The 23,142-nt window shown below is 43.9% G+C and overlaps 1 protein-coding gene across 1 annotated transcript in view; it reads left to right on the top strand.

Moving 5' to 3' along the window:
• The first annotated feature begins 2,040 nt into the window (after window positions 1–2,040).
• The window catches only part of cox16 (cytochrome c oxidase assembly factor COX16), a 49,989-nt gene continuing 28,887 nt past the window's right edge, over window positions 2,041–23,142 (top strand). Inside the window, exons 1-3 of the mRNA XM_078563301.1 lie at window positions 2,041–2,079; window positions 2,945–3,118; window positions 18,291–18,368. Of these exons, the coding sequence (XP_078419427.1) occupies window positions 2,041–2,079; window positions 2,945–3,118; window positions 18,291–18,368 (291 nt within the window). The remainder of the gene's footprint in view (window positions 2,080–2,944; window positions 3,119–18,290; window positions 18,369–23,142) is intronic.

Below are 23,142 nucleotides of genomic sequence, written 5' to 3'. Positions count from 1 at the left end.
CTGGTCAAGCTATATCACAGGACTACTTGTATGCTAAACAGTGGAAGCAGCATGCGATAGACAGAACTAATAGCGATCCTACAACCGATGGATCAGATCTAAGCTCTGCAGTCAATGATGGGGGAGCCCAGTACAAGAACACATCAGTGCAAAGGACAAGGCTGAAGCACAGCTAGAAGTGCCAAGCGGATGACCCACCTCGGCCTCCTCTTACTGCCTCCATCATCACAGATGCCAGTCTTCAGCCAATTTGATTCATTTCACGTGACATCAAGAAACGGCTGAAGGCACTGGATAGTTACAAAGGCTATGGGCCCTGACAACATTCCGGCACTTGTACTGAAGACTTGTGTTCCAAAGGTAGCCATGCCCCTAGCCAAGCTGTTTCAGTATAGCTACAACTCTGGCAGCTACCCGGCAATGTGAAAAATTGGCCAGGTATGTCCTGTCTACCAAAAGCAAGAAAATCGAACACTACCAACTACCATCCTGCCAATCTATTCTCAATCATCAACTAAGAGATGGAAGGTATCATTCACAGTGCTATCAAGTGGCACTTCCACAGCAGTAACCTGCTCACTGATGCTCAGTTTGGGTTCTGCCAGGGCAACTCATCTCCTGATCTCATTAAAGCTGTGGTCCAAACACCTCAAGAGGTGAACGAGTGACTGCCCTTGACATCAAGGCAGCATTTGACCGAGTGTGGCATCAAGGAGCCCTAGCAAAACTGGATTCAATGAGAATCAGGGGGAAAACTCTCTGCTGGTTGGAGTCATACCTAGCACAAAGGGAGATGGTTGTGGTTGTTGTTGGAGGTCAATCACCTCAGCTCAAGGACATCACTGCAGGAGTTCCTCAGGGTAGTATCCTCGGCCCAACCATCTTCAGCTGCTTCATCAATGACCTTCCTTCCATCATAAGGTCAGAAATGGGGATGTTTGCTGATGATTGTACAATGTTCAGCACCATTTGTGACTCCTCAGATACTGAAGCAGTCCTGGTACATGCGCAGCAAGACCTGGACAATATCCAGGCTTGGGCTGATAAATGGCAAGTAACATTCGCACCACATAAGTGCCAGGCAATGACCATCTCCAGTAAGAGAGAATCCAACCATCTCCCCTTGGCATTCCTATTGCTGAATCCTCCACCATCAACATTCTGGGGGTTACCATTGACCAGAAACTGAACTGGACTAGCCATGTGGTTACAAGAGCAGGTCAGAGGTTGGGAATACTGCTGCGAGCAACTCACCTCCTGACTCCAAAAAACCTGTCCATCATCTGCAAGGCACAAGTCAGCGGTGTGATGGAATACTTTCCACTTGTCTGGATGAGTGCGGCTCCAACAATACTCAAGAAGCTCAACACCATCCAGGACAAAGCAACCCGCTTGATTGGCACTCCATCCACCACCTTCAACATTCAGTCCCTCCACCACCAATGCACAGTGGCAACAGTGTGTACCATCTATAAGATGCACTTCAACAACTCACCAAGCCTCCTTCAACAGCACCTTCCAAAACTGCACTCTCTACCACCTGGAAGGACAAGGGCAGCAGATGCATGGGAACACCACTACCTGCAAGTTCCCCTCCAAGACATTCACCATCCTGACTTGGAAATATATCGCCGTTCCTTCACTGTCGCTGGGTCAAAATCCTGGAACTCCTTCTCTAACAGCACTGTGGGTGTACCTACACCACATGGACTGCAGTGGTTCAAGAAGGCAGCTCACCACCATCTTCTCAAGGGCAATTAGGGATGGGCAATAATTGCTGGCCTATCCACTGACACCCACTTCCCATGCATGAATAAATAAAAATCTTCGATTTACCCGCTGCACATGGCATTCAACTCTTACTTTCTCTCCCTCCCCTCACCACAACTCTACCCTCATGCCTTTTGCCTTTCAGACACCTGAAAACCGCAATGTGATGAGGGGTGGAAATGAATGGGGTGGAAGAGCAGGAATCAGTGATGAAAAGGAACACTGTTACTTGTTCTCATATTTACAGACACCAGCTCAGATACTGACACTATGCGTACTTTAGAGAGTAGCTTAGAGGTGGATCTGCATGTAGGTCACTGGGAACAAGTAACCTGGAGCCAGAGCAAGGGACAAAGGTAGCGCTGGTGCCAAACTGCCAGAGGGCAAAGTCTCACAGGAGCTCTGCTGCTGAGGACTCAGGTAAGGACTTCAATGGGGCAGCTTACAGGAAATGGCTGATGGGTATGCACGCTGAAAATTACGGGTGCTATGCAACATTTTGTCTCCGCGATGTTCCAAACGTAGCAACATTAAAAATAAAGGATCAAATAATTTTTTTTCCTCTTCCCATTTGATCTGCTGTAACTCCAAAGTGGGGAATGGCTCTTTGGGCCTTAGAACCATAGAACCATAGAACACTACAGCACAGAAAACAGGCCATTCAGCCCTTCTAGTCTGTGCCGAAATATTATTCCGCTAGTCCCATTGACCTGCACCTAGTCCATAACCCTCCAGACCTCTCCCATCCATGTATCTATCTAATTTATTCTTAAAACTTAAGAGTGAGCCCGCATCTACATCAGATGGTAGCTCATTCCACACTCTCACCACTCTCTGAGTGAAGAAGTTCCCCCTAATGTTCCCCCTAAACCTTTCCCCTTTCACCCATGAAAGGAGCCTTGACTCCTCTTAGTACCTACCTTGACCACTGTTCACGTCCTTATCTAGAGAGCAGAGTTCAATTGTTTGCTTTACAGTTAATTTTTAAAAAATCAGTTAAAACAAAACAATCAGAGCTAAAAATTCACTCATGATACCCTGTTCATGTAAAAAGAATATACTCAGATTTCCAAAAGGCATTTGATAAGGTGCCACAGCCCTTACTACATAAGATAAGAGCACGTGGTGTTGGGGGTAACATATTAGCACGGATAAATGATTGGTTCACTGACAGCAAGCAGAGAGTAGCGTTAAATGGGCCCTTACCAGGTTGGAAGCTGTAACTGCTGGAGCGCCACAAGCCTCAGTGCTGGGGCCACAACTATTTGCCAACTACATCAGTGATTTCGATGAAGGGACCAAATGTATGGTAGCTAAATTTATCAATGACATTAAGATCGGTGTGAAAGTCAGTTGTCAAGAGGAAGTAGAGAATCTGCAAAGGGATATGGAGAGGTTAAGTGAGGGGGTAAAAATTTGACAGATGGAGTATAATGTGGGAAAATGTGAACTTGTCCACTTTGGCAGAAGAATAGAAAGTCGCAATATTATCTAAATGGAGAGAGATTGCAGAACTCAGTGGTACAGAGGGATCTGGGTGTCCTGGTTCATGAATTACAAAAGGTGAGTATGCAGGTGCAGCAAGTGAAGGCAAATTGAATGTCGACATTTATTGCAAGGGGAATGGAATATTAAAGTGGGGAAGTTTTACTGCAGCTGTACAGGGCATTGGTGAAACCATATCTGGAATACTGTGTACAGGTTTGGTCTTCGTATTTGAAAAAAGTTATAATTGTGTTCGAAGCAGTTCAAAGGAGATTCACTCAACTCATTCCTGGGATGAAGAGCTTAGGGCTTAACCTATGAAGAAAGGTGGAACAGGTTGAGCCTATACACATTGGAGTTTAGAAGGTGATCTTATTGAAAGATATAAGATCCTGAGGTGACTTGACAGGGTAGACACTGGGAAAATGCTTTCACCTATGTGGAAGGCTAGACTGGGGGGCACAGCCAGATAGTTAGTTAGGGCTTGGAATGTGCACTGCCTGGACGTGTGGTGGAGGCAGGTTCCCTTGAGGCATTCAAGAGGGCATTGGATGATTATTTAGATAGAAACAATGTGCAAGGTTATGGGGAAAAGGCAGGAGATTGGCACTAAGTTAAAATGCTCAGAGAACTGGTGCAGACATGATGGGCTGAATGGCCTCCTGCACCATAACGATTCTGTGATTATTGAATAGAGGAGCAGGTTTGAAGGGCCGAATGGCCTGCTCCTAAGTGCTATGTTCCAAAACACAGAGCATCCTAACACCAGTATTTAACAACATTGAATGGAAATACTGCAAACAGTGGGGGGCCTCTCACATTGGAATTGCCTGAGTGTCTCCAGGCTGCAGCCCGGCCCTAATGTCCCCGGCCCCTCTGCAGGCCGGAACGGGATCCGCGCTGCACACACGGAACCGGAAGTGTGCGTGCAGCGGTTAAAAACATCCCCCGGAGATCAAACTTCTTGGTTTGACTTTCTGCCCCCAACCCGTCTGGTTCCCGGGAGGAGAGTTAGTGTCGAGCGGTTCCAGCCGACGGAGCCCCCGGTCTGGATGTCATGGGCCTCCTGGGCAGGAGCAGGACGCTGAAATACGGACTCCCCATGTTGGTGAGAGGATGGAGGGGAGGGGGAGAGGACGGAGGGGGGAGGGGGAAGAGGATGGAGGGGGGAGGGGGAAGAGGATGGAGGGGGGAGGGGGAAGAGGATGGAGGGGGGAGGGGGAAGAGGATGGAGGGGGGAGGGGGAAGAGGATGGAGGGGGGAGGGGGAAGAGGATGGAGGGGGGAGGGGGAAGAGGATGGAGGGGGGAGGGGGAAGAGGATGGAGGGGGAGGGGGAAGCGGAGGAAGGGGGAAGGGGGGAAGGGGGAAGAGGAGGGAGGGGGAGGAGGAAGAGGAGGGAGGGGGAGGAGGAAGAGGAGGGAGGGGGAGGAGGAAGAGGAGGGAGGGGGAGGAGGAAGCGGAGGAAGGGGGAAGGGGGGAAGGGGGAAGAGGAGGGAGGGGGAGGAGGAAGAGGAGGGAGGGGGAGGAGGAAGAGGAGGGAGGGGGAGGAGGAAGAGGAGGGAGGGGGAGGAGGAAGAGGAGGGAGGGGGAGGGGGAAGAGGAGGGAGGGGGAGGGAGAAGAGGAGGGGGAGGGGGAAGAGGAGGGAGGGGGAGGGGGAAGAGGAGGGAGGGGGAGGGGGAAGAGGAGGGAGGGGGAGGGGGAAGAGGAGGGAGGGGGAGGGGGAAGAGGAGGGAGGGGGAGGGAGAAGAGGAGGGGGAGGGGGAAGAGGAGGGAGGGGGAGGGGGAAGAGGAGGGAGGGGGAGGGGGAAGAGGAGGGAGGGGGAGGGGGAAGAGGAGGGAGGGGGAGGGGGAAGAGGAGGGAGGGGGAGTCGGGGGAAGGGAGGGAGAATGGAGCTGATGGAGTGAGGTGGTGCGGTTGGATTTAGGGGGAGGGGAGAGGATGGAGGGAACGGATTGGTGGTGATGAGCAGGAGAGGAAGGGGAGAGGATGGAGGGAGAGGGTTGGGGATAAGGGGGGAGAGGGAAAAGATAAGGGGGAAGGTTTTTATGGAGGGAATGAGGAAGAGGTTGGATAGGGGAGGGGTTGGTGGGAATAGGGGCAGAAATGGAGCAAGAGGTGGTAGGGAAGGAAGCAGAGAGGCTGGTGGGTGAAGAGATGGGGAGAGTAGAGGTGAGAATGGCGTGGGAGTTGAGATAGGAGGAAATGGGGAGTGGAGGAAGGGATGGGATAGATGAGTAATGGGGAGACGGCCAGAACAAAGTGAAGCAGGATTAGAAAGGGGGCAAGGGAACTTGGGAGCTGAAGGAAGAGGGGATGGGTAAGACAACGAGGAATTTTTCCCAGTTATTTCAAATTACTTTAACATTTGTTTCTTTGCATATTTCTTGCAGCTCTTGAATTACTTCCTGCTTTAGCCTCTGCTGTAAGTTATTTCAAGCCCAAACTAGACCAGGGCTCTTGCCCCTCTCCCTTCCTGAATCAACCTGCCTCCCTGGTCATGTTACAGCCCTGAATACCACCCAGCACTGTGGAGTCTTGGTCAGACCCCATCTGGAGACCTGCATTCCATTCAGGGCAGCAAACCTCTTCAAAAATATGTTGGCCTTATTGGCGGTATGGTGTAGAGTCATGAGAATGATAACAGAGCTTCAGATGTTAAATTGAGAGAACAGGTTGCATAAACCTGGTTTGCGCTCTGTTGAGTTGAGAATTAGGGGCGACCTAATTGAGTGGTTCAAAATGATCAAGGGATTTGATACGGTAAATGCAAAGAAGCTATTTTGCCTGGTGAGAGAATCCAGAGCAAGAGGGCATAATCTTAAAATTAGAGCTGGGGCCACTCGGGCATGATTTCACACAATAGTGAGAATCTGGAGCTCTCTCCCTCAAATGGCTGTTGTCATTGAATCAACTGAAATTTTCAACGCTGACATCAATAGATTTTTTAATAGGTAAAGGAATCGATTGATATGAAGCAAAGCTGGGGAAGTAGAATTTTTTTAATTTGTTCTTTCATGGGGTGTGGGTGTCACTGGCAAGGCCAGCATTTGTTACCCATCCCCAATTGTCCTTGAACTGAGTAGCTTGCCATCGCCATTTCAGAGGGCGCTTAAGAGTCAACCACATTGCTGTGGGTCTGGAGCCACCTGTAAACCAGACCAGTTAAGGACGGCAGATTTCCTTCCCTAAAGGACATTAGTGAACCGGGAAGGTTTTTATGACAATAAGTTAAATGGTCACCATTACTGGGCCAATGATGACACTAAGGTTGAGAACAGTCTGGTTTAGCCACACCATTGCCAGGGACAGGGATGGAGTTGGTGGCTATGGAACAAAGTTTACAACTGCGATCAAAGTCAATGGCTTTTGTCTTCCCAATATTGAGTAGGATGAAATTTCTCATCCCATGTTGAATGTCGGACAAGCAACTGCCCATTTAGAGACAGTGGAGGGGTCGAGAGAGGTGATGCTCAGGTGGAATTGGGTGTGGAGAGTGGAAACTGAGGCTGTTTTAAGATCTCCCAGCTCCTTAAGTCAGTACAAAAGAAGTTAATATATTTGTTCAACCCCCCTTCCATCTCGGTGCCCCATATGGAGCATCCTTGCTGAGTAACAGACACCCTTTGGATCAAAGAATGGGAAACACAGGAAGTCGCTTGTTCCTTGTGACAAACCCCATCTGTCGAACAGCAGGCTTTGAACTACCATGGCGAGAGTGCTTCTTGCTAAATAGGTTCAGGACAGGCCAAGGTCCTTGTGCAGCAATCCTGTACCGCTGGCACCTCAGTACAAACGCCTTATGCACTTGTAGAAGACACAAACAATACTGCACATAACCGAGGGGTGTCCCCTCTACAAACTGTGGTGTACTAATCACCTTAAACCCAGCAAATGAAGAGGCTATCACTTGGCTTCAGGGATTTGCGTTCACTAAATAAATAAAATATACTCCGACTGGACTCAATTTCTCTGCTTCCCAAATTACCCTGCTCCTAAACTATGATATAAAACAAAATCCATTTGGAAAGTAAGAAAAATGGATGACTGTTCCTCACCCTGTAACCCCACTTCATTTGCAATGCCCTGCGAGATCAACCAGCACACAGTAAATAGTTCACACATTAAACCCTGCTTTTCTTTTTCTCCGCACCACCTTTTTAGCAGTCACACAAAAGTGGGGAGCTGAGAGGCAGAGCGAGACTGTTGCAAAGGGTGAGATGAGGCGGTGAGGGACACTGCAGCTTAAGGGGTAGAGTATCTGAGAGGACTGCGGCTGGCGTTTGAGCTGGAGGTGGGTGCAGCTCAGTGAACGTTGAGGTTAAAGGAATAAAGCGACCGTGTGAGAATGTGATGCTAGTGTGGGCAGTAGGAATAGGTGACGGTGAATGTATTGAGGTGTAGACATAACTTAACATGTACCAAAAGGGGACCCAAAGTTAGTGAAATGCCTTCCACTCAACATATTCACTCAGTACCTATGAGGAGAGAGATGAGGCCAAGGAGGGATTTGAAAACAAGGATAAGAATTTTAAAATTGAGGTGTTGCTTGACTGGAATCCAATGAATCATAGATAAAAGAGCCTTCTTAAACTACTGCAGTCGGTGAAATCTTGCACTTTTGACCTGGGGGCTTGGCCAGCGTGCAGGATTTGATCTGGCAGATTGAATCAATGTAAAAGATTGCAGAAAGTAAAAAGTGTAATTGGTTTTGGAGATATTTGATAGATTTTTTTTTCCCTCACCCTCCAACTTCATTTTCTTTGTGCTGCAAATGGCCTGAAGGGTGAGCTGAAAGTGGTGTGGAGATGTCAACTGAGCATCCAGGGCCTTGGTCAGCATGAGGGCCAACACACACTCTTCTTAACCAATGTGATTTAAGGATAAAAGTGGAAGCAGTGGAATGATGTAGAATGCAACAGGCTGAATTGGAGTCAGAATGGAATAGACAAATCGGTTTGTAAGAGGGGAAAAGTAAGAGCAATTTTAAAAAAAACCTCTAGCAACAATTTACTAGCTGCAGGAATGAGAACCCATAGATAGTTTCACATCTTGGAGAATTTATGACACAGGAGAAGGCCATTCAGCCCATTGTGTCCATGCCAGTCATGAGTCCCACCTTCCTGCTCCATAAACTCTGCAGGTCATGGCTCTTCAAGTAGACACCCAAGTACTTTTTGATTGTGGTGAGGGCTTCCATTTCTACCACTCTTCAGGCAGTGAGTTCTGGATGAAAAAAATGCTTCCTCATCTCCCTCTAATCCATCTACCAATTACTTTAAGCCTGTGTCTCCTTGGGTTTTTTGACTCCTCAGCTAAGGTAGCTAGGTTGCCCCTATTTAGTCTAGGCCCCTCGGAATTTTATACACCTCATAAGTCACCCCCTCAGCCTCCCCTGTTTCAAGGAAAACAACCCCAGCCTATCCAATCATAGCTAAAATATTTCAGTCCTGTGAACACCCTCATAAATTCCCTCCGTACCCTCTCCAGTGCAATCACGCCTTTCCTGTAATGTGACCAGAACTGTACGGAGTACTCAAGTTGTGGTCTAACAAGTGCTTTATACAGTTCAGGCATAACCTCCCTGTTCTTATATTCTATGCCTCAGCTAATATAGGAAAACATGCCATATGCTGCCTTAACTACCTTATTGACCTGTCTTGCTACCTTTAAGGATCCATGGACATACACTCCAAAGTCTGTCTGTTCCTCCATTCTACTCAGTATCCTCACATTTATTGTGTATTCCCTTGCCTTGTTGCTCCTCTCAAAATGTATTACCTCCCACTTTTCAGATCGAATTTGATTTTCCACTTTTCTGCCCAACTGATCAAACCATCTCCTGCAATTTAAAACTTTCCTCCTCACAGTCAGCCACATGGACAATTTTTGTATCATCTGCAAACTTTTTTATCATGTCCCCTATGTTTGAGTCTAAATCATTAAGATAAACAACAAAAAGTATGGGACTGAGTACTGAGCCCTGCCACACCTCACTGGTAGCAGCCTCCTAATCGCAAAAGTACTCATCCACCATTGCGCCCTGCCACTAAGCCAATTTTAGCTCCAATTTACCACTCTCAGAGACCCCAAGGCTTTTACTTTTTTCACCAGGCTATGTGAGACTTTTCAAAAGCCTTTCTAATCTCTATGTAGACCACATCCACCACACTGCCCTCATCAACCCTACTTGTCATCTCCTCAAAAGAATTCAGTGAAATTAGTCAGATATGACCTTCCCTTAACAAATCCATGCTGACTTTCCTTAATTAATTTGTGCCTTTCTAAGTGAAGGTTTATACTGTCTCCCTCACAATTAGTTCCAATAATTTGCCCACAACCAGAGCTAACTGGTCTATCATTACTCAGATTATTCCTCCCTTTTAAAATAACGATACAAATTTGGCAGCCCTCCAATCCTCTGGCACCCACGTTTACAGCTAAAAGCGGTTGAAATATGATGGTCAGAGCTTCTGCAATTTCCTCCCTTGCTTTTAACAACCTGGGATATATTTCATTTTGAGTTTGGCACCCTACCTACTTTCAGAAGTGTCAACCCTTTAATGCTTCCTGCCTCTCAATGTTTATCCCACCAAATATTTCACACTCTTCCCCCTTAACTACAATGTCATTGTAGGTCCCCTCTTTTGTGAGGACAGCTGCAAAGTATTCTTTAAGAACCTTACCCACATCCTCTGCCTCCACACACAGCTTACCTTTTTGATTTACCCTTTTCTTAATTATCCTCTAACTCTTTAGGAACTTAAATCCAAAGATGTTTTATTTCTTGATTTTACTTGCCAGCTTTTATTCATGCCCTCTCTTTGCTTTCTTAATTTCCCTTTAAGCTTCAGCCCTATATTTTCTGTACACAACTAAGCTTTCTGCAGTGTTGAGCACTTGGTGTCTGACACAAGCTTTCCTTTTTTTGTCTTACTTTACCCTCTATGTACCTTGTCATTCAGGGGGCTCTAGATATGGCTGCCCTGCCCTTTTTCCTCTTTTTCTTTGTGGAAACATGTTTGCTTTGAACTCCTTGAGCCTTTCTTGAATGCCTCCCATTGTTCCAACACCCATTTACTTTCAAGTAACTGTTTTCAGTCCTCTTCTGCGAAGTCACTTCTCAGCCTTGTAAAGTTGGTTTTCCCCCCAATTTAGAACCCTTACTCCTATTTCACTTTTGTTCTTTTCCATAACTATGTTAAATCTAGCTGAATTATGATGATTATCACAAAAGTATTCTTCCACCAGCTCAGCTTCATTCCCTCAAACTAAATCTGCCTCTGCCACCCACTCCTCTCCCCCACTCCAAGTCTTGTTGGGCTTGCCACACACTGGCTAAAGTAAAAGCAAAATACTGCGGATGCTGGAAATCTGAAACAAAAACTGAAAATGTTGGAAACACTCAGCAGTTCTGACAGCATCTGTGGAGAGAGAAATCCCATATCTACTTCTCTTTACCACCCCCACAGGGGCCATCTGTTACTTGTTCATGTTGTTATTTCACAGAGTGCTTACCCTTGTTCTGCTATTATCACATTCTGCTTTCTTACCTTTGCCACTATCAGCACCTATTTTTTTAGCCCTTAGCACTACCATTAACACTCACTTTGTCCTTTAGTTCATGACATTTTTGTCAATCTCTCCTTTGACCCCACCTGGTCTGGTCTTCTATCCAGCTTCACCTGCTCTCCCCCCCACCGCCCCCCCCCCCACCCCCCCAACAGTATAAATTTCATCACATTTCTACTTCTCTTCAGCTCTGAAGAAGGGCCATACAGACTCGAAACGTCGACTCTGTTCCTCTCACCACAGATGCTGTCAGACCTGCTGAGTTTTTCCAGCATTTTTTTTGTTTTGGTTACTGGCTAAAATACTTCTTCTGAACATAATTCAGGAATCCTGTGTCCTCTGTATCTTTTACACTAAATGTATCTCCGTTATTAGGGTCATTGAAATGCCCCAGAGTCCTTCCTTATTGTTTTTGCATTTGTCACAAATTTGCTCTTCTATCTTCCTCTGATTGTTTGCAGGTCTATAGTGCACTCACAGCAATGCTGTTTCCTCCCTTTTTTTATTCCTTCATTCAAGCATAGAGGCTCATTTGATGATCCCTGTAATATATCATCCCTTGTCATGGTTGTAATTGCTTCATTAATCAATATTGTCACCCCCATCTCTATTTTTATCCCCCTCTTTATTTCACCTGAAAATCATGTAACCGGGAATGTTAAGCTGTCATTCCTGCCTCATTCTAAACCATGTTTCAGTAATTGCTAAAAAAAAACACGCTTCCACTTGTCAGCTCAATCGGCCCTCAGTTCATCTCCCTTATTCACTATATTCTTTGCATTTAGGCATATGCCATTAAGCACAGCCAGACACCTTTTTTGTCTGTTTTCAAACCTTGTTTCCTCTGCTTTCCATACTCTTACTAATTTTCTGCCTGCTTTTTCCCTTTATAAATCTATACTCAGCTTCCCACTCTCCCTGCCTAGAGAGTTTAAACCCACCCTAATAGCAAGCCTGCCCATGAGGATATTGGTCCTGGCCCTGTTGAGGTGTAACCTGTCCAGCCTGCAAAATTCCCACCTTCACCAGAATTGATCCCAATGCCTCAAGAATCTAAAGCCCTCCCTCCTGCATCATCTCTCCAACCACGTGTTTATTTCTAACCTATTTATGGACTCACTCATGCATGGCATCGGGAGCATGGTTCTCCTGAACTTCCTGCCTGTTCCTTTTTGTCTATCTGACAGTCTCCCAGACCCACCCTGTCTGCACCTTCTTAAGCAGTGGGGTGACCACTTCCTGAAATGTGTTATCCATGAAGCACTCATCCTTGCTGATGGACTGCAATGATGTCAGCTGTTGCTCAAGCTTCAAAATCCAGAGCTCGAGCTCCTTTAGCTGGCAACACTTCCAGCCCCTGTGGTTGCCTGGAGCATGGAGTTCCCACGTGGGACAGGATGAGCATTCCACAGGTCTGAGGCGCGCCCTGCCACGCTTCTATTTATTAAATTAACTCACTTAACAGATAAAATCAAAATACTCGTATACTTACTGTTTTACTTACTAATCAGCCACCTGTGTTTTTCAAGTAGGGTTGCATTGCTCTGTTGTCTAATTATAGTCTTCAATCTATCTGATAACTTTCAAGCTATTTATCTTGGAATACATTTTATTACTGGCAGGTAATTTAGATCAAATGCCTAACTCTGGAGAGAGGCAACAAAGCTGCAGTACTCACCAGCCAATCAACTCGCAGCCTCCCTGTCAATGTCACATTTTGATTTTGATTTGCCTTCTTGGGCCTGAGATGTTGAGTGCCATTTCAGGAACAAAATTTTCATCATTAAAATGGTCCTTATGTTGCTAGGTACTGGCTCTGACTTTCTGCAGCAGGCTTCATTTGCTTTAACAGTGCAAATGCAGCAACCTCTTGAAGTTCCTGGGAGGTTGAGGGTGAACACCCATTTTCTGAGACTAACTGAGGGGGAGAGGCACAAATCGTTCAGCTATTTGTGAGGATTCGCAATTCATGGCTCATTTCTTCCTTGTCCCAAATAAATGGTACATACCTTTAACTCAACATGGATCTATATATTTCTGCACTTCTCTCCTGAAGAGGTGGGCTCCTGTTGAGGTACAGGGCTTTTAGGCTGGTTACACCAATACAGTCATATTCTTCGTGCATGATTTAAACATTGAGCATTAGACCATAAGCTATTGTAATGTGGGAATCGTAAAATCTGTTCATGGTTTCATTTGAGAAGTGTAGATACACACTTACCACCAAGAGGCATTGGATAGTAACCATCAGCGCCAATATGTTAACCTTTTGGACACTGCCCTCTACCTTTCCTTCTTCCACCACGCAAACGAGAAGGACTGAGGTAAGCTGTTACTGCCCTTTTCCTTCACTCATTAAGGTCAACTAGTTCACTCTAGATCAGGAACCAAACCTGGGGTCATGTGTTCTGTATGTAGCTTCATGCAAGGGACAGGCCTCTACTAACTTGACTTATAAAGCAGCATTACCAATGAACGTTTATTTGAAGGGTCGAACTTCAAACATAGCCTTATTTGAAGAACGTTTCGGAAATGCTGCAACCTGTTCCACAGTGGGTAGCTGAGGCCCAGGGCTGCTTCACTAAATGCAGTGACTGCCTGATTTCATTCATGTCCCCATCTGTAGGTAATTGCAACGGTTTGCTTTTTCCTTTTAGACAGTAAATAGGAAAAGGGAACAAAATATATGCTATGGAAACATGGGACAGCTGAATGGATCTTGAAATCAGTCTAAAGAGGCAATATTTTCCGAGGGTGATGGTTAAGCAAGAAGTGAATCATCAATGACCCGTATTACAAGCACTAGCCAACACAATGGAGTGCTTTGACAATTGTTAATGTTGATGATCTTGCAGTTCTTATCCACTCAGCCTGGATTCCTATCTTGTAATTACCCCCAGGTATTGATTGTTCTATATGTAACAGCTCAATGGTTTTCAAGTGTTGTACTTTTTACTATGATGCACACAGTTGCATCTCCAGTATATTTTTATTTCATCATGGAGATGAGTACAGATTGGGAACTGCTGAGAAACTGGCTACACATTGATGTAGCTGGTAGCCATTGCAAGAAATAGCTCAGAAGCAGTTTTGATTTTTACTTTTCACCGTAAGCCATTATATGATGTCTTAAGGGATGTAAATTCTATTCTACCTTTGGCACTGGCTTTACCTTGCGATCGATAAAATTGAGAGTCCTCATGTCAGCCCAGTTGCACATTGTAAATCTTACTCCACAGTATCTTCTCTCTGAATCACTAAATTATATTGGTGATAAAAATGAAAGCAGCAGTCAGCACTTCTATTTATCATCTTCGCGTATTTTAAGAACTGCTTTGTCACTTCCATCGACTTTTTTAGTCCCATGTTCCCTGAGCCCCACACATCTTGTAACTGATTTTCACTCAGGCTCCTGGTAATGTCGTTCAGCATTTAAGCAGCTTTCCTTACGACTTTTCCTCTGTTCGCCTCCTTTGTGTGCCCAAGATCAGTGATTTGGTTGTGAGGAGCTCATCGGGTGTCCCTCTGCCTTGGTTCTTTTTCTTGTCTGGAGTGGTTGTCTCGTCTGCACCAGAAAAATATCTTTCAACCATCTTTGTCAATTGAGTAAGTATTATAATGATTCTTTCTTACTGGAAAGAGGTGGTCGACTGAAACATCTGCTTTTTTAAAAAAAAAGGTTGAAATGTGAAAAGGCTTTTCAGCACCATTGTCTTTTCCTGCTAATATAGAAGGATTCACCCTGACCATTCCCCACCCTTTCCTCCTTTGCTACTAAACTTGTAACCCTCTGCTCCTTGACTCAGGAATCTGACCGTTTCTTTCTGTGAATGGTTCACTGACTTGGTGGCAATTTACTCTGTAAGCTAAATCTAAATGTGAAACAGTTAATGGGCAGCACAAAATGAGAGTGTTCCACTTCCATCAAGTGATTCCTTTGATAAGAATCCTCCATTCTTCTAACAATGGTACATTCAGATCCTATCTCAGCTCCTGATGACTCGTGATCTTGGACTTCCTTTCCATTTCATGAAGAAGAGCAGGGAAGTTCTCCTGGGTGTCCTGTCCTCAACCAACTTCACTAAGAAAAACAGATTATCTGCCGCTCCTCACATTGCTGCTTCTAGGAGTTTGCTGTGTACAAATTAGCTGTTACATTCCCTACATTGCAACAGTGACTACAACACTTCAAAAAGTATGTCATTTGTCTCTAAAATGCCATGACACGTCCTGAAGTTGTGCAAGGCACTATATAAATGCATATTTTTTCTTTCATTCTTGTTATCTTTTCATTTTGCTTCAATATTTCTACCTTTTTGTGACTACAGTATCGGGTCTGGATTAGGTGAAAGAATTTCATCTTTTGAAAAAGGCTACAGATGACATAATGAAACTTGTCAAGTATGCAGGTGCATTACCAGGACTTTGGTGCTAACCCATTCCTCGTGTAGTTACATGGCCAATGCTATGGGACATGAATCAGCTCTTCTGTCACTCCGCTTTTATTTTTGGTAAAATGCGAATTCAGCCCTGATACAGAGAAGGATTTCGTCACAATGATTAGTACCTGGAACATCCTTCTGGAATGATAGAGAAGTCAGTCAAGAAATAGTTACCAGGATGGGGGTGATCATAGGTTTTTAAGGAAGGGTGAGCTGGATAGTCTGAATGGCCTGCCTGAATTGCACTACTTTGTGACCTGTCACTTTGTCTGTTTCTCTGTGCCTGATGAGTTTCTAATAGTTTTTCACAAGTATAAGGGAGCTTATTAGTTGCAGCAACAATTTGGAGTGAATTAGGAATGTTGCATAAGTATACTGGCAAAAAAAATCAAAGCTTTCATTTAATGTTTTGCTTTTTTTAAGTTTAAGGTTTAAGTGCGTCTGTTTTAATCATATATTATTCCCAATATGTTAAATCCGTGTTGCCACAAACACATTACAAGACCCTGAGTGTAGCATTTATTATAACATTTACAGTGGTTAAAGCTGACTAAAAAAACTCCATTATGAAACGATGGATGGGATGGTAAATGTCTGCTTGGTTTATCCTCCCTGCCTTGACAGGAATGTTCCTATCCTATTATCCTGGAACGTCGCAACACATCATGCAACCCTGAGAGACTGCGCCACCGAGTGCTGCCCCTGTGGGTTCTCTCTTTACTTACAGCGTTTGATATAAACTGTTTTGGCTGCATAATATTCTGCACAGCTGTTTCTTGCTTTGCAGAGTTCCACCATGTAGAATAAACTACTTTTTTTCCATTTTTCTTCAGCATCGAAAGATCTTGCATCAGTTTTCCATAACTAATTCCATAGCGCAAAATGCATAGGATAATGTGTATCTAAAGTGGATTAATACACTCGTATTTAACACACAAAACGTAGCAGGAGTTAATGCTTTAAAGGGGATGTTTTGCGCATTTACTTGCTATCTGGAATGGTGTGGACTGGGGCAGAATTTGATGCACTTCAGGATTAATGCTGGTGAACTTGCTTCAAACAGCGTTCTTTTAATTTATCGATGGGACGTGAGAATCACTGGCTAGGCCAGCATTTGTTGGCCATACCTAATTGCCCTTGAGAAGGTGGGTGATAAGCCACCACCTTGAACTACTACAGTCTATCTGGTGCAGGTACATCTACAGTGCTGCAAGGAAGGGAGATCCAGGAATTTGGCCCAGTGACAGTGAAAGAACGGTGATATAGTTCCAAGTCAGGATGGCGTATGGGTTGGAGTGGATCTTGTAGGTGGTGAGGTTCCCATGCATCTGCTGCCCTTGTCCCTCTAGGTGGTAGAGGTTATGCGGTTGGAAGGTGCTTTTGAAGGAGCCTTGATGAGTTGCTGCAGTATATCTTGTACATGATACACGCTGCTGCCACTGTGTGGCGGTGGATAAGGTGCCAATCCAGTAGGCTGCTTTGTCCTGGATTGTGACGAGCTACTTGAATTTTGTTGGAGCTGCATTCATCCAGGCAAGTGGAGAGATTCCATCACACTCCTGACTTGTGACTTGTTGGGTGGTGGACAAGCTTTGGTGAGTCAAGAGTTGAGTTACTCACTGCAGAATTCCCAGCCTCTGACCTGCTCTTGTAGCCACAGCATTCATGGCTAGTCCAGTTAAGTTTCTGGTCAATGGTAACTCCCAGGATGTTGATGGTGGGGAATAAAGTGATGGTAGTGCCATTGAATGTCAAATGGAGATGGCTGGATTCTCTCTTGTTGGACATGGCCATTGCCTACTACTTGTGTGACATGAATGTTACTTGCTAATGAAGCCATGTACTGCTTCAGTATCTGAGGAATTGCAAATGGTACTAAACACTGTGCAATCATCAGCAAACACCCCCACTCCTGACATGATGGAGGGAAGGTCATGTTGTATAAAGAGCCACATGGAAGTGCTGTGTAAAATGCTTGGGAGCATTGGATAGCTATTTTATTTTAATGCCATGTTCTACCATTTAAAATGCAGGTAGCTTTTACTTGCAACATGCAAAGAGTATAGTCTCCCTAAAATCCTTGGAGTGGCACATTATATTCCAGTGCACATACCCTTAGTCCTTTCATGTCCTCATCAAACTGTTGCCGATGTGTAAAACTGCCAGGAACTTTCACATTTCTGAAAAGGGTGCTTGTCTCTTTACACTTGTGAGAGAGCAGGCATTCTTTACAATCCTTTACAATGATTGTGTTTCATGATCCAGTGATGAGTTGTGATCCAATTTGTACGATTGTGTTCATGCTTTTACAAACCTTTTTAAGGTTGCACCCAACATGGAGTACAGCTTCTTTTATAGATTGTATTTCTATAGATTGTAAAATTCTCATTTTTTTCCTTCATTTTCTTCCTTGTGATCTACATTGCTTTAAAGCCGGAACCATTCACAGGATTTTAAAACCTGTAAACATCGGCAAAATGAAATGAGAATTATATAGCACAAGGAGGCCACTTGGCCCATTGTTCCTGGGCCAGCCCTTTGAAAGAGCTATCCAATTACTCCGATGCTCCTGCTCTTCCCCATAACCCTGCAATTTTTTTCTTTATCATATGTTTATCTATTTTCCTGTTGAAAATTACCATTGGATCGTCTTTCGGGCAGTGCATTCCAGGCCAAAGAAGTCACTGCATTAAAAAAACTCTCCTTTCTCTGCTCACTCCTGCCATTTCCTTTTCTAATTACCTTAAGTCTATGTTCTCTGGCTACTGACCTTCCTGCCAGTAGAAACAGTGTTGCCCTATCTTTTCTATCACATCCCCCTTCAATTTTGAACAGTCCTATTAAATTTCCTCAAAACTATCCCTTCCCTAAGGAAAACAACCCCAGCGTCTCTTGTCTCTCCACGTCACTGAGGTCCCTACTTGCAAAAATTATAAGATGAACTGACAGACACCTCCAGAGTATTTGTGCATGATGCACAGATTTATTTTGCTAACCTAATTTTTTATTTTTGTTTCACAGCTGCTTATTACTGGTGGATCCTTTGGCCTCCGCGAATTTGCGCAAGTTCGGTACGATGTCCAAAAGGTGAAGAGAAAGGTGAGCAATAAAGGAATCCGCAGGCAATTCATAGCCTGTATTTGCTGCAAAGCACGTTAATCTGAAACTTGCCGTGCATAATGATCAATGTTAGCAGCTGAAACCCATTCTATGGCTAACTCTGTCTCAGCTCTGCAATTTGTATTATTAAATCGATGACATTGTTAATCTAGGAAATTGAAGTTATTTTTGAAGCAGTGTTGTGCAGTGCTTTTTCAAATGAGCTGTAAGTTTCCTCTTCCCCTAACTCTGAGCTTCTTAAGCTTGATACTTTGGTAATTATCTAATGAAGTTGAACTGTAGGTATAAAACATGTTACCACATGTATTTTCTTTGCCCTTGCTTCCTACCTCTCCTGAAGGTGCCAACTTTTTTCTGGCGTTTTATCTAGGCAGCCCTTTATAATGTGAGAGCCAAGCAGGGCACTGTGTGTTACCGGCTATTCATCTGCAGAGAGAATCACAGCTGTACTTGATGCTCACCTCACCTCTTGTCCATGCGCATGCATTGTGTGTGTGATTCGAAGCTGAATTTTCCTATCAAAAGGCCCGTGACTCCTCTCTAGCAGGATCAAGGCTATGCGTTTAATTTTTGATATTCTGTTCGTCTTGCAACAAGATAGTAAGTTAAAGGAAAAAAAGTGCCTATACCAGTCTAAATTTCAATTTGGTTATGGCTTGGCATGAGTGAGTGAAGATAGATTGGACAGTTTTATGTTCATTGCGGCTACCTGATGACGAACAGAGTAGACTATTTCTCTCAAAGCAGTATATTTTCTAACCGTTATTTTCATCTTGTCATTGTATTTGCAGCAATGGCATTGTAAGATTTTAGAAGCTGGAATAAGGGGAACAATCCTAGTGAAGACGAGGGCTAGGGGCTATCTTAGAAATTCAAGTGGCGCTAATTTCTCTGAGCAGATGTTAAATTAAATTCTGCTTCATCAGGTTTCAAGTAATGTGTATACCCTGACTTGGGTAGAAATGCCAAGTTGAGGAAGCGTGCAATCTCTGCAGTTTGCGCATTGTGCTGGTGCATGTCTTTTAGGCAGTGAACTATTTTTATTCAGTGATTCTGAAACATGTTCCAAAGAATGCGTTTGGAAATGAGGTAATTCACCTGCTTGAACTGCCAAACTGATAATGTATGTCGACGATCGTTGGAGGAGCAGATGCCAACTGGAAGGCATAGATGTGCTACGGTGTTTGTGATTCGTTTAATTGCTGACAAGGTAGGCACGCTTGTATATAAGATGAGGAATGTGCCCTGGCTCCTAGTGCTCAGATGCCTGGCCAGCCTTGTGACCCCCCCCCTCCAGTTGGCGACCCCACTGGTAGAGGTTTCCCATTTTGAATACCTCCTGAATTCTGGTAATGTGATACTATCTAAGGAGTTCATTTTATATCTCAACAAGGGGATGACACATTGCACCAATGTGACATTTCTGTTTCCTGCAGTAGCCAGCCTGTGGATATTGTTATGACAATGATTTAGTTCCAATCTCTGTCAGATGCGTTCATCTTTACATTGCAGACTAATCATCGCCGAAAAGTGATGGTACTTGCTTTTTAAAATAGCTCGCCTTGGCTGACTGTATTGCAAACTATAACTAAAGACGTAAATCTTTCTATTCCAGGTGTTTCCCAAATCTCAGCACCCATAGCAATTGTTCCAGGTTTTCTTCAGTTTGTTGCATTTAATTCACATCTTTGAGTACAAGCCTTGGACTCTACTTTTAATTTGCTTATTGGAGTATTCTAGCTGTATGTGAATGCTGCCAGTGGAGTTCTGGCCAAGTTCAATAGCAAAATCGCATTTTGTACTTAAATTTTTTGTGGGGGTGAAGGAACTAGAAAGGGGTGAAAGTAAGACAGCCACAACATTGTTTGTTCCTTAGTTAAGACATTAAAGCTATTGTTGTCTACTCTGGTGGCTCAGGTGGATGTTAAAAATCCTATGACAGTACTTGAAGCTGAGCAGGGGGTTCTCCTGGTAACTTTTCAACCAAGCACCTCTCCCATGCCATGTCTCAAAACCCGTTCCTTTATCTACAATCTGTTCTATCCCCCTGAGGTGCCTTGGGGCAATTGCACCAATTGATGAGCATTCATCGACAGGTGAAGGGAAAGAGATATGAGAGGAGAGAAACTGAGCCCTATCAAGCAATAACAGGATAAACCCATCAAAAAGTATCATTATTAATTAATCACAGTCAATACCTCATTGATTTGTAGCATTTATTCAAGACTGTTCATTGAGGCATTGAACTGTTGAGTAAACACCTGTTCCTGCTCAAATGACATGGAACACTAAGAACGATGTAAGTTTAAAATTGACCAATGGAAATGCAAACTGGTAAAACACTTTATGGATGATTTTAAACAATTGCCCTCTTCAAATGTGGACGTCTTAAATAATGGGGACTATATTAGTGTTTTATCAGCCGCAGTGCTCTTGTCCTCACTGCTACTCTTTTAATACCTTCATTTTGTGCCTACCATGGTCGGCATGTTAGTCTCATAACTGAGAGAAAATATTTTTATCAGTTATTATTGAAAAACATTACATAACTAAACTCTGGGTTTCAGTAAGTGAGACATTTTGATGTAAAGAGTGCTACTTGTGTGTAGTACTTATATGGTTGATGCTTTGTTCTGCACTTGACTTCTGTGAACAATGCAGAACAGAAGTCCTTGGCGTCATTTGGGCCTTGTGTAACATTTTTTTGTCACTGCCTCAATTTATTTTGCCATCAGTATGGTTGGTTCAATAAGTGAGTTGTGTTCAGCTCCCTTCCTTTATTCACTTCTAAATCTCGTTTGCTATGTAATTCACTCTGACAACTTCTGGGGTTTGTGGCCTATTAGTATGCTTTTCATTGTAGCTGCCCTGACAATTGCAGCACTTGAAATTAATTTTGTGGATGCCTTCTAATGCTGTATAAAATGCAAACCATTGAATCTCGATCAGAGGATGAATGCTGTAATGGGTGCTGTGGATGTTTGTGTTTAATGTTATTGCTTTTTTTGTAGAAGGACATTTTAGTTAAAAAGAAGTGTTATATAAAAAAACCTGACAGTAGGGTGTGCTAAGTCCCGGATGAAGCTGGGGTTCAGAAGCAGGTGTGTCTGTGTGTATTCTCAATTGTTAAGAAGTGACAGAACACTTCAAATGGCGACGAGGATGGAATCATCAATATTCTTCAGAGCCTTTTGATCCAGCTACGCTGGACTTTATAGTTTATGTCAAGCAAATGGAACAGTTTTTCATTGTGAATGAGATTGAAGAGGAAAAACAGGCCTCAGTGTTTCTTAGTCATCAGATTGAAAAATTTCACTTTACTGAGAAATCTCATTGCTCCTGACAAGCCAGCAGATAAAACCTTTAAAGAGCTTGTGTATGTTTTGGAAAAGCACTTCAATCCCAGACCAGCAATTATTGCCAAGAGATTCAAGTTTCACCGAAGAGAACAGCATGCGAGTGAGCCAGTTTCCCAGTTCCTGGCTGAGTTGAGAAAATTAACAGAACATTGTGACTTTAAAGGTTACCTGGAAGAAGCATTGTGTGATCACTTGGTTTGTGGACTAAGAAATGAAAGAATTCAGTGTAGATTGTCAGCGGAGCAAGAGTTGACACTGTAGAAAGCATAGAAATGGCAAAGAAACAAGCTGGAGATTTGAAAGCTCATTCTAGGAATGCCAAAGTTAAAATAGTAAAGTTAGGGTATGCTCACTTTCAAACATGCTACCTCTGTAATGGAATAGGGCATAATGCAGAAGCCTGTAAGTGGAAAACTGCTGATTGTCGCTATGTGGGGAAAAAAAGGACACATACAGCATGCATGTAGATCCAAGGTTAATCATAATAAAGTAGTACTGCCAAAAAAAGGGTATCACGATGTGCACACAGACAAGTCGCGCTTGAAAATAAACAGGCAGTTTAAAAACACAAATTACTTGGAAACAAAATATAAAAGGAATGTGAGTCCAGACGAGACAAAGTGAAACTAACAGCGATAATGCAGAAGAGTAATTGCATTGCATTCAGTATGGCCTGAAAATAGATGAAGGACTAAAAGTTGGCATTGCCTTAAATGGTAAAATGGTTGAAATGGAGGTTGACACTGGAGCATCTGTTTCTGTTGCTTCAGAGAAGACATGGGAGAAAATTTTCAAGAAATGCCCATTGGAGAAAACCCTCCTCCAGCATAGCACCTACACTGGTGAGCCTATGAATATACTTGGAAAAATGTCCGCTCAAGCTAAATATGGAGATCAAATAGCAAGGTTGCCACTTATCATTGTGAAAGGTGATTGTCCATCGCTTATGGGCAGGAACTGGCTAAAAGAAATTCAGTGGAATAAAATAAATAAAGTGCATTGCAACCCCATGTTGCAGTCCTTGTAAGACAAGCATACTGATGTCTTCAAAGAAGGTCTTGGAGTTATTAAGGACATTGAAGCCAAACTTGCTGTGAAGGCCGAAGCTTCTCCAAGGTTCTTCAAATCACGTTCAGTCCCCTACTCAATGCAACAGAAAATCGAGCAGTAACTAGAATAACTTGAAAACTTTCAGATAACTGAGAAAGTTGGTTATGCAGTGTGGGCAGCTCTAATAGTTCCAGCAGTGAAGGATGACGGGTCTATCAGAATATGTGGTGACTTTAACCCTTTCCTGAAAGTGCATCAGAACCCGCTACCGAAAATTGAGGATCTGTTCGCTGCTCTGAATGGAGGTGAATTATTTGCAAAGCTTGATCTATCACAGGCATTTT

This window comes from Cetorhinus maximus, chromosome 18 (genome assembly GCF_964194155.1).
Source record: "Cetorhinus maximus chromosome 18, sCetMax3.hap1.1, whole genome shotgun sequence".
NCBI lineage: Eukaryota > Metazoa > Chordata > Chondrichthyes > Lamniformes > Cetorhinidae > Cetorhinus > Cetorhinus maximus.
The sequence above is the reverse complement of the archived record's forward strand: the minus strand, read 5'-3'. Positions and strand labels throughout refer to the sequence as shown.